This window comes from Pan troglodytes, chromosome 7 (assembly GCF_028858775.2).
Source record: "Pan troglodytes isolate AG18354 chromosome 7, NHGRI_mPanTro3-v2.0_pri, whole genome shotgun sequence".
Classification (NCBI taxonomy): Eukaryota; Metazoa; Chordata; class Mammalia; order Primates; family Hominidae; genus Pan; species Pan troglodytes.
Genome location: NC_072405.2, coordinates 141241623 through 141253901, shown reverse-complemented (window position 1 = coordinate 141253901; position 12279 = coordinate 141241623). Strand labels below are relative to the sequence as shown.

The following is a 12279-nucleotide window of genomic DNA, read 5'->3' as shown; positions in this document are numbered from 1 at the left end:
AAAGATCCACAAAAGAAAGTATTGGAAAATATCCAAATGCAAATCAGTACTGGATTGCAACACATCGTTCCTTTATTTTCTGTCTAAATGTTTAAAAGAAAATGAACTCAAGGCCCAGATCCAGGGATCACTTTCCCAGAGCTGGTCTTTCCACGCACACAATCACACTTGAGTGGGTGCTTCAGGGAGATCCAGAAATAGGTGGAAGTATCTTCTTTCCGCTCTGAATAAAGCAGGCCTTTCTAGCCTTCAACAGCTTGGGCTGCAGACTGTGGGGATGTTCCTTGTACAAAGTGTGCTATGAAGAAAATATAGTGGAACTTCCTGTGGTACCAGAAAACACACAGTGAGTGCAGAGTGGAGAGGAGGGGCCCCTCAGGACACCCCAGGGAGATAGCCCCCTTTCCCACCTCCACTCTGGGGAGTTAGGCCCTTAAAACACAAATCCTATATCAATGGGGAAGCTGGCTCTGTGAGTGCTTCCAACTTTGAACTCCCTGGCGTCAAACAGCAGTGCCCATGCTGTCTCTATCACCCCAGCTTCATGGAGAACCTTTCCACTCCTGGGGTTGGGGGAACGAGAAGGGGAAAGTGAGGAGGGAATCTTCTTCCTGTTCCAGAAGAATTCATAGAGGACTTCTCACCTCAGAGTGACAACTTTCCACTTTCCAGTGATCACAAAACTGGACCAAAGAGGTGGGCAATTGGAATTCACTCATGTTATTGTGTCAACTCGGTTAGATTCAGCAAGTGTATGAAGCACTGGGATGCTAGGCCCTGTGCTAGGAGATAAGAGACAGTGGACACAAGCTCTGCCCTGGGGGAGTTCAGATTGAGTAAGGTTGATGGACATATAAAAAGGATATCAAAGTTCAGTGTTATACGTGATCATCAGGTCATTGACATGACTCAGAGATTTCTTCATGCCAGTCTATGGACCCACTGCAGCAGATCGACTTGGGACCTTCCTAAAAATAAAGTTCTCCAAGATCACATCCCTGGATATTTGTATTCAGTGGGTCTCAGTATGGCCAAAGGATCTGCATTTTTTTTAACTAAAACTTGCTGAGAATCATCTTTGTCTCTTCTCTTTTCTATGTAGTCCACAAAAAATCCACCAGCAAATCCTGTTGTCTCTTCCCTTGGAATACATTCAGGGTGTGGCCCTATCTCATCACCTGCATAATTACCACTGTGGTCCAAGTCAAAATCTCTTTTCAAGGAGACACTTGGAAGCAGCCTCTAACTTGTCTCCCTGACTGTCCTTGCTGCACTACTGTCTGTTTTCTTCACAGTCGCCCAGGTGACTCTTGAAACACAGATGGTAGGTCATGTTTCCAAGTGCTAAGAACTTTGCAGGGCCTTCCCATCTCATGGAGAGAAAAGCTTCAAGACCCTCCATGGTCTGGCCCTTTGAGACCTTTCAGAGTCTGCTTCTGAAAGCTCTTCCCCAGGCTCCCACAAGGCTCTCTGCTCCAGCCACAGTGGGCTGCATGCTGGGCTGAAGTGGGTTCTTGCTTCTCCTGCCTCAGAACCTTGGAACTTTTCTGTGCCTGGAATGCTCTTCCCAAATGAGGATGACTCCCTCACTTCTTTCAGGTCGTTGCTCAAATGTCTTCTTATCAGAGAGGCCTTCTCTGAACTCCCTTTAAATTAGCAGTCTTATTCCTGTGCCATCACTTTCCATCCTACTTATGCTGCTGTATTATTATTTATGGCATTTATCACACTCTCATACTACCACCACCACCATGTGTTAAATATTCCTTGGTTTACTTGTTTATTGCCCATCTCCCACCACTAGAATGACAGCAGGACATTACCTGCTTTGTACACTGCCGGTTTATAAAACTGCCTGACACATAGAATTCGTTCCATAAATAATTTCTAATGGATTAATTAATAGAAGTGAGGGGTTAGGAAGGCTTTTCAAATGTAGTTTACAAATGCATAAGGGCAGGAAAAAATGATTAATAAATATTTCTCAAGTATCTCACACCTAGCACATCAACTCTGGGTCAGAGGTGGCTTACAGATAGGATGGGAACTGAGGGATCCAGGTAGAGCCGTAGGTGGGAGGGATTACAAAGCACAACCAATCTGAGATGGTCATCACCATACGCATTTAACCCTTCATGGAACTACCAATCTGCTACTGCCACAATGGAGTGGTATTTCCATCAAAACATTTAGTAAAAATTAATAATAGTAATAATTGAGCAGTTCAGGCATTTTTAGATAATTACTAGACACTAAAACCCAAACACTTATTTTTAAAGTTATTTGTGAGGACAGTTACTGGCCAAGATCAGGAGACTCTATCTGGATGGTCTTTTCTGCATTGTTTTTTTCCCATTGGTTCCAGACCTCAGGATTTGTTCTACTGGCTGCATAAGTTTTGAACATCCTGCTCTGCTTCTCAGACTCTCAGTCATCTCTTTTGGAATCTGCAAATGCCCCCAGGAAGGAAGAAGCCCCAAATGCTAGGGTCACCTGTCTAAGTGTATGTCTTGACACCTTAGGGTTTATACTGCCTTGTTAGATCTCCACAACTGAGTTTGTTTGAATAACTTATTCTTCCTATTTCAGTACACACACAGATACACACATATTTACACAAGTGCGTGCAGACTTATGTACTTATTTTTATTTATATATGTATATATGTATATCATATATATTTCTTCATATTTTAAGCATTAGAATCACATTGAATTTATAGATTTGTATGTTAAGTGCAGTTTAAAATATTACATTTTACTTAATTCATCAGAGATTTGCTAATGTCATTAAGTATTTTAAATGCAATTTTACATTCTTTTTATTTACACAGACCACAATTTATTCAGCCATTTCTCTTACTGTTAAAAATATGCAGTTTCCATTTATAAATTTTTCATGAATAAAGCTACAATGAATATTCCCTAACAGAAGTTTCTAATGTTCTGTCTGCTGATCTCCTAAAGACAGATTTGTAGAGGTTGGGTCAGTGGGTCAAAAGAAATGAGTCAAATTTTGCAACATGTTGCCAATTTTCTTCTCATAAATATTACAGTAAAGTTCCTTCATATCAGCAAGGTATCAGATTGGTTTTGTTAATAAGAACCAGTTTCCTTTAATTTGAGACTTTGCTCACATTTTTCTGCTTAGATTAGAGCAGTATTCCCCTTTATTTTTCCCCCTTTTTATAGTTTCATTTTCCACATTTAGCTCTAATCCATTGGCATTTATTTTTGCATATAATATGAGGTGACTATCAGTCCATTTTTTTCCCCTGTAGTTGACCAATTATCTTTTTTGGGAAAATTTTCTTTCCCTTTAAACCGTTAATCTTTGAGCTACATGTATCATGTACAAACTTGTTACAATTTTTATTGTCTGTTTCTATACAGCATAGTCTACTTTATTCCATTAGTTTTGCAGTTGGGTTTTTCTCTGCTGTGACAGTTTTAATTATCATAGCATTATACTACATGTTACCTTCTGGTTGGTCAAGACCCCCCTCTAATCTCTTCTGTTAAAAATTTATTTGATAGTCTAACTCATGTGTTCTTTCAGATATACTTTTAAATCATCTTTCAAGTCCCAAATAAAAATTCCATATGGGATTTTGATTGTAATAATATTAAAGCTGTAAATCATCTTAGGTCATGCCTATATATAGTTACATATTATAACTATTAACATAGTTAATAATAGCATTTTTAACAGAAATACCTCTCTTCTTTATCTTTTGTGAAGTCATGTACTTTTTTTCTTTTCTAGCTCTCATGCATTTGTTAGTATTGCTTAAGAATAGTTTTGGTGTTTTATCTTACCAATGCTATTGTAAGATCATTGTTCTGGCATATTTTATAAATGATAATTACTGGTACATAGGAAAGCTATTCACCCATTCATGTATTTATTTATCAAATATCTAGAACTTATTAAGTGCTGAGCAATTAATTGACACTATGCTGAGCATTTATTTACTGTGCTGGATGCTAGTTGTCCATTAATGGCTAAAACAAACATCATCTCTGTATTATTAGAACTCACAATCCAGTGTGGCAGATAGGCATCAAGTAACCAAGCAAGCAAATAATATATAATTACAATTTGTGATAAATTCACAGGGTGCAGGAATAAAGTATAGCAGGGAAATCCTACTTTGATACAGTGATCAGGGAGTGTCTATCTGAGAAAACTATAATAAAGCCAAGAACAGAAGGATAAGAGGAATCAGCAAGGCAAGAAGTATGGAGAGTAGTGTTCGAAGAAGAGGAGACGACATTTGAATGTCCCAGAAATGGTAAAAATCTAACGAAGGAATGGAAAGTAACAGAAATCAGATTGGTTAGAGCAAGATGAGTAAGTGAGGAAAAGTACAAAATGGTCTTGAAGAGGATCAAACGATCCTCACTGTCATGATGGGAAGTCTTCATTTTACTATTTTAACAATATATTATATTATAATAGGTACACTACATGCACATATACAAAAAACAAAAAGGTAGAGTTTAAAAACCCAGACTTCAGTTTCTGTCCCCGGCATTACCCAATAACTTATTGAGTGTGTCTGCGCATTTAAAAATGATAGTACATGTTAGTTCTTTCCTTCTCCCACACCCACTTTTCAACTGGATGGATTTATAGTATGACCAATCCTCTGTTTAGGGTCATTTAAGTTATTTCTAATTATTTACTATTGTAAAGGATCTTATTATATCCTTTGATCTTTGCACATGGATGGTCATATTTATGAAATAAGTCTGCAGAATTAGGGTTACTGAACTCATGAGTAGAAATATTGTCAATTTTTACAGATATTGCCAAATTCACACATTTCACCAACTAGGTATAAGAGTGACTATTTTCCCCACAACCTAGCCAGTGTGAAATGTTAGTAATCTGGGAAATTGATATTAAAATCATAATGGGAGACCATTCTGTATCCACCAGGTTAGCACTGAGTATTCCCACTCCACACCCCAGAGTCACCTTTGCACATGTGCCCCAGGAACATGCCCACAATGTTCAGAGCAGCATTTTCCACGAGAGAATGGGAGTGGAAATAATCAGAATGTCCACGAGTAGTGGAACAGATAAATATTTTGTGGTGTATTAAGTACTATTTAGCAGTAAAAATAAAGGAACTCTCAATGTATGCATCAAAATGAATAAAGAAAATAATGTTTAGTAAAAAATGTGATTCCAATGATATAAAATTTAAAAACAACTGAAGTCAAACTAAGCAATACGAGAGATTTTTCAAAATGTTCATGCCCACTTGACTCCACAGGATCAGTGATTACTCACAGTTGTTTATTTAACTGGATTTAAATGATGGGTTTATGGTAAGATAATATGGATTTCAAAACTTTTTGCACCAAAATAAACTTATACAAATGTGGCAATGTGTCTAAATAGGATTCAACTTGAGATACTAAAAAGGATAAGATATCAGTTACAAAAGAAACCCTATCAGAGCAACACGAATTCTGCTAAAATTGAAGTAAGGACAAACGTCAAATTGATGGGGAAGCTTTGGTGGAAGAATGGTGAAATCACTGGTGCTTTACAAAAGTTCATAGAAAGAATGCCCCAGAGAAATCGACAGTTTACAAATGGATCACTCATTTTAAGAAAGGATGAGATGATGTTGAAGATGTAAAGCCCACAGGGCAGACAATCCACATCAATCTGTGAAGAAAAAGTCAATTGTGTCCATGTCCTAATTGAAGAGGACCAACTATTAATGGCAGAAACAATAGCCAATATCATTGACATCTTAATGAGTTCAGCTTACACAATTCTGGCTGAACAATGAAAGTTGATCGAACTCTACTTGATGGGTATCAAAATCCATGTGCCCAAATCAGCTGCAGACAAGAGCAGAGCTTTCAGTGGACATTTTAAACAAGTAGGATCAAGATCCTGAAGCATTTCTTTGAAACACTGTAACAGGAGATGAAACCTGGTTTTCAGAATTTGCTGAGGCTAACTTCAAGTCCTATCCTAAGATGATATTTTACAAATTTTCAATATGTGCCTTAAAAGAATTTCTACTGTCTAATTATTGAATAGCATGTTTGTATTAGTCCGTTTTCATGAGGTTGATAAAGACATACCTGAGACTGGGTAATTTATAAAGAAAAAGAGGATTAATGGACTCACAGTTCCACGTGGCTGGGGAGGCCTCACAATCACGGCAGAAGGAGAAAGGCATGTCTTACATGGTGGCAGGCAAGACAGAATGAAAGCCAAGTGAAAGAAGAAATCTCTTATAAAACCATCAGATACCTTAAGACTTATTCACTACCATGAGAACAGTATGGGGGAAACCATCGCCATGATTTAATTTTATCCCACTGGATCCCTCCCACTACACCTCAGAATTATGGTAGCTACAATTCAAGATGAGATTTTGGTAGGTACACAGCCAAACCATATCAATGTTTCATTTCAAGGTTGTTAATCATATGAGCTTTCCAAATTATCTCTATCTTTGCTGACTTTTTAATCTGTTTGGTATATAAACTGCTGAAAATTGTGTTAAAAGAGACCACTATGACTATAGATTTATAAATAATTACATAGACTTTTATCTTATTTTGCAGTGTATACTTTGAGGCTATGCTATTAAATGTGTCCATGTTCAGAATTTTTATGTATTTCTGATGTATTAAACCCTTTATTATTGTATAGTGACCCTACTTATCTCTAGTAATGCACTTTTCAAAAAATTATCTGTAGTCTGGCATTTATACAACAAAGCCAGCTTTATTTTGTTTTCACTTCCAAATTTTTATATCAATATATTTTAGGACTATATTTTACAAATAGGACATATAATATTTCTTTTTATCTAATGTGGAAATCTTTATCATAACTGAAGAATATGTCTCCTATATGTAACATTTTTATCTGACTGTTTTCAAGATTTTGTTTTTTTAGCATTTTGATTATGATGTGCCCAGGAATAGTTTTGTTCACAGTTATCCTATGTAGGGTTTGCTAAGATTATTGAACCTGTAAATACGTATCTTTATAAAATTTATAAGAATTGCATTATATCTTTAAACAAATTAGTTTAGCCCCATTCTTTCCTTCCTTTCCTTCTGAGAATCCAATTATATGTATGTTAGGCCCTTCAATGTTGTCACACGAACTACTAAAACCTTTTCATAAATCATTAAAAAAAATTTTTTTTGGCTGACCGTGGTGGCTCACACATGTAACCCCAGCACTTTGGAAGGCCCAGGCAGGCAGATCACCTGAGGTCAGGATGTCAAGACCAGCCTGGCCAACATAGGAAAATCTCATCTCTACTAAAAATACAAAAATTAGCCACATGCGGTGGTGCACACCTGTAATCCCAGCTACTCGGGAGGCTGAGGCAGGAGAATTGCTTGAATCTGGGAGGCAGAGGTTGCGGTGAGCCAAGATCATGCTACTGCACTCCTGTCTGGGTGACAGAGTGAGACCCTATCTCAAATATATATACATATGTGCCAGGCACAGTTGCTGATGTATGTAATCCCAGCACCTTCAGAGGTCAAGGTGGATAGATCACTTGAGGTCAGGAGTTTGAGACCTACCAGCCTGGCCAACATGGTGAAACCCCCTCTCTACTAAAAATACAAAAATTAGCTGGGCATGGTAGTACACACCTGTAATCCCAGCTACTCAGGAGGCTGAGGCAGGAGAATCACTTGAACCCGAGGGGCAGAAGTTGCAGTGAACCAGTATCACACTACTGCACTCCAGCCTGGGTGATGGAGTGAGACTCCATATCAAAAAAGTATATAAAATATATTTTTATTTATTTATATATTATTAAATAATTATTTATAATAATTTTTTCAAAATGGTTATATTCCATTGGTGTATTTCCAAATTTACTGATTCTTCCATCATCTATGTTCTGCTGTTAATATCCAGTTGGTTCAGATATTTTCTTTTTCAGTTCTGAAATTTTCTTTTTTTGAGGTTTCTATTTCTTTTCTTATTTCTTATCTTTTCATTCACTGCTAAAATATTTACTTTCAGTGAATTTCATTCACTGCTAGAATGTCACTGAGCAAAGTTGTAAGAACTATTACAATCTCGACCTGCTGATTCCAACATCTGGGTCAGATTAGAATAGATGTCTGTTGACTATCTTTTCTCTTGAGATTGAGTCACATTTTAATGTTTATTTTTATGTCACATAATTCTGTGCTATGTTCTGGGCATTGTGAATGCTCTATGGTTAAGACTGAATTATCTTACATTCCCCTGGAAATAGTGATTTTTGTTTTGTTCTGTTTCACTTTAGCAGGTAATTAACTTGATTGAAATCAAAAGAAAGTCTGTCTTTTGGACTGCAGTTCAAATATCAGTTCAGTTATTTTATCCTTAACTCAATTGCTTACTGTCTTCCCTATGCATATGTGGTTCAGATAAGAGGTTATAAAACAATTTTAGGTTTTCTTTCACCGAGTTCTTTTCTTTTTGGAATTCTCCTCCCACCTTCTGGAAGCTACAGTGGTCTGGAACTCTGTTCTTTGCTTCTTTAAGCCACCTGCATTTTCTATTGGAGTTATAGCTACCACACACTGCATGAGCTGTGACCTGTTCTCAGGCTAAAGCCACGAAAATAAAGAAATTCATACTTTGTGTATGAAATTCTTCCATGTGTTGACCCCTTTTTAAGAATCTGTCTACTTTTCTTGACTGAACAGTAGTTAGAAAGGGGGCAAATGAAAAAGTAGGAAGCCCAATTTAAGAGTCCAGGAAGCATATTTTGATGCCTAGAAATAGAATAATGGAAGTGGAGATGAAAAGCAATAGAAAAACGTGTTTCTTTTCTTGAGTTAGAAACAAGACTTGGATTCTATCCAAGAAGACCCGAGAACACCAGAGTCTAAATATAGTAGTCAATGTATTCGAAGGCAAAGGTATTCAATGGATTCCTTTCCTGTTTCTTATTAGTCTCTTCTTTTTATTGCCACCAGATTCTCCAGCCCCTTAAAAGCCAGAAGCTTTTGCTGGTGAAGGGGAGACAGATAAAGGTGGAGTGAAGAAGCCAACCAGATTCCCTCTTTTTCACAGCAGGTTTCCCATGAAGACTCCAGTCTAAACCTGGGGAGAAAGAAGCCTTAAATTGGAGAAAGTGGTGAAAGAAGCCCTCTCCAAAGGGATGACATTTGCCTCAAGATCTGAATGAAGGGCATAGCTCTACAAACATGTGATTAAACATATGGATTACTACATTAGGATTTACCTTGGAAATTCATATTTATTTGTGTATTTTATTGTTGCTTGTAAATAGCTTTTGTTTTAAGCACCTGACCAGACTGTGTTTGTTTTAGGTTGTGGCCCAGGCAGTGTTATTCATGTGTATGAACACAGCTGGAATCTTCATCAGTTACCTGTCAGACCGGGCCCAGCGCCAAGCTTTCCTGGAGACTCGGAGGTGTGTGGAGGCCAGGCTGCGCCTGGAGACAGAGAACCAAAGACAGGTACCAACTGACAAGGCTGTGTGTTTTAATTATCACCTAGCCAGTCTCTAAATTATATGGAGCTACTGTTTTACTCCCAAACATGTCATGACTTAAAAGTGTTCTCTTAAAGTTTATGTCACAGGATTCCAGAGTCTGAAATAGTTGTGTTAGACTTACAGGTCAAAATGGGTTGGTCTTATTCTCCACACTCAATTCATCGTTCCCCATAAGAAATAAAGAGGTTACAGTCACAAATTTATTTTCTGACACCTTTCACTGACATCTGTGTTTGTGAACAAGGTCATGATTCCTCAAAATCATCAGCATGCCTATCTTTGACCCTCTTTCTTTTAAACTGTAAATGTGTTATTTCAGATACATTTTTTTTTCTGTTTACCAATTCAAATTAGAGTAAGCGCATGGAAGAATCTTACACATGTCTAGTCTCTAAAACCACAACCCAATTTTTAGAAGAGATGTACACAAAAAAGTCCTGTGGACATGATGCCAACATCAAAATAAGGGATACAGTAGGAAAAGAAGTTGGATTGCAGGGGGCAATAATGTGTTCCAATTTGGAGAGGTTAAGATAAAAGAATATTTTGGACATCCTGATTGGGTGGATGTTATAAGAACTTAAAAGTAGCTTTGGCCTCAAATAATATATTTCTCCAAAATTAAATTTACTTTCAAAGAATAAAGATTTGTCCCTATTAAAGCTATTTATATATTTTAAGTCCATGAATACCTTTGTTCTGAACACAATTTTCCAAGACGAATATCAAGTATGTGTTGAAAACTGATTTTAGCATCAACTTGTAGCATCCCAAGTATATATGCTCTTGGAAATTTTATGCTTGTAGATATATTATCTCTACAATACTAGACCTTTTTTTAACTAAGCCCTTTTTCTTAAAGTTATGTCTTATTATTTATAATACAGCACATTTCTTATTTAAGACTTTAGGCAATAATAGTTTGCAAAAATCATAAAGAAAGTAGCAGAGAAAGACTCAACATTTTCTTCATGATTAATTTGCATCAAATCACCAGGAAGTCAGGGATCTTTGAAGTGAGTGAAGCCAGGTCCGTGTGACTCTAATGGATGAGAAGGACAGGTAGGGCCCACCTGACAGGACTGAACTCCCACTGCCATCTGCTGTCGCCCAGGGCAGAGGAAACTACTGCATTTTCAGATCTTACTTTGACTTTACAAAATTCAGAATAAGGAATTTCTATGTTATTGCCTAAAATAATTCTGGAACCTCATAGTAGTTTCTCTGAATAGCCCTTGGAATAATTAAGAAAAATAATTTTAAGAAAGAAAACACCTGTACAATAAACATGAGTATCTCCCAGGACTATTGTATTATGTTCCTGTGCAAAACATATCAGTTGCCAGACTGGCATGTCACTCTTTCCATGGGATCTGTGCCAATTCAGAGAATGCTGCCATATTAATAATTTATTCAACTGTTCTTAATGCTTTGTCCCAACAAGAGCTGAAATTGTGGGTGAGTTGTATGGGATGCCTCTTATTTAGTGTTTATGATATATTGGAGACACTAAAAAATATTGCCTTACCATCTCCATAAGACTTTTTGCTTCTTTTCTCATCCTTCAAGCTGGGTGTCTTGGAATCACTGTGATCTAATAACCTAAAATTGTGGAGGAATCATCCACCATTCTCTCTAATCTTTATTTTTTTTAAGTTTGCAGAAGGAGGAAGAAAATAATAATATACAGAGGTAAGAGAAAGTGACAACTAGAATTTAGTGAAAAGACCACTAGAGTTTGGGTCATGGCTCTTATTACTTCCTAGTTGGGCCACCTAAGCTACTTAACTTTCCACCATAGGTTCCTTTTTCATACATGGGCCAATATCTTTCTCTTCTGCATTACATTTGCCTCAAATGAGATACTATGTAGAAAGCAATACAAACATATAAGTCAGTTTCATTGATTTCTTGGATAAAATACAAGAAAAGACTATCTTTTGTGGAAGGTTCTTTGTTCCTAGGATTAAGTAAAATACTGTGTAGGCTTCTTTTAGTCCTGTGTTCACAACTATGATAAGAAGTTTGTGGCATGTTGACCACCCTTTATTTACCCAAGGGTATTGTCTGAGATAGCTGACTCCACATCATCAGTGCTAAAGTTACTTTCCACTGGCATTTGATCTCTGCTTCAGGTTTCCATTATCCTTGAGAACTTCCTCAGTAATAGATGGACAGTGTAGTCTGGCAGAAAAAACATAGGCTTTCAAATGAGATTGCCCTGGATTAGTAATTTTTACTTACTTACTATTTTAGTGAGCTTGAGCAAGCTCTGAGTCTTAGTTTGCCCATCAATGGCATGGGAATAATAACATCCTTCCTGAAAAGTCTCCTTAATGGTTAGAATTACTTTGTGTGAGATGCCCTTGCAAGTCAGTGAAGAGTTTCTATTAGCATTATTGTGTGTAATGATTTATATGAATCAGTCAACATAGTTCAGTCCCAAGAGGACTCATGTGAGAATTTATTACGGATTGACTTGGCTCAGTTGTAATAACTTAGGGTTATTTATGTGGAGGTAAATCAGGATGATGGCTCTCCTTAAGTGCATAGCAACCAGAATCATCGTTAGGTCCCATCCATATCTTTTAAAATATCATGTGTCATTGACAAATGAATTCCCATTTTCCTCTTATCAGAACAAATTATGATGCCATAATTGTTAAAAATTCTATACCCTGTGAAGGAGATGCTGTAAGAATCTAAGTGACAGCAGATACCTTTTCCTTGGATAATGATCCTAAATGAGATTG

General features: G+C 37.0%; 1 protein-coding gene across 4 annotated transcripts in view; it reads left to right on the top strand.

The window, feature by feature from the left end:
- ADCY8 (adenylate cyclase 8) overlaps positions 1-12279 on the top strand; it is a 262821-nt gene that overhangs the window by 42500 nt on the left and 208042 nt on the right. For all 4 annotated transcript variants that reach the window (XM_016959871.4, XM_016959870.4, XM_016959869.4 and 1 more), the window contains exon 2: positions 9339-9488. In XM_016959871.4, the coding sequence (XP_016815360.1) occupies positions 9339-9488 (150 nt within the window). The remainder of the gene's footprint in view (positions 1-9338; positions 9489-12279) is intronic.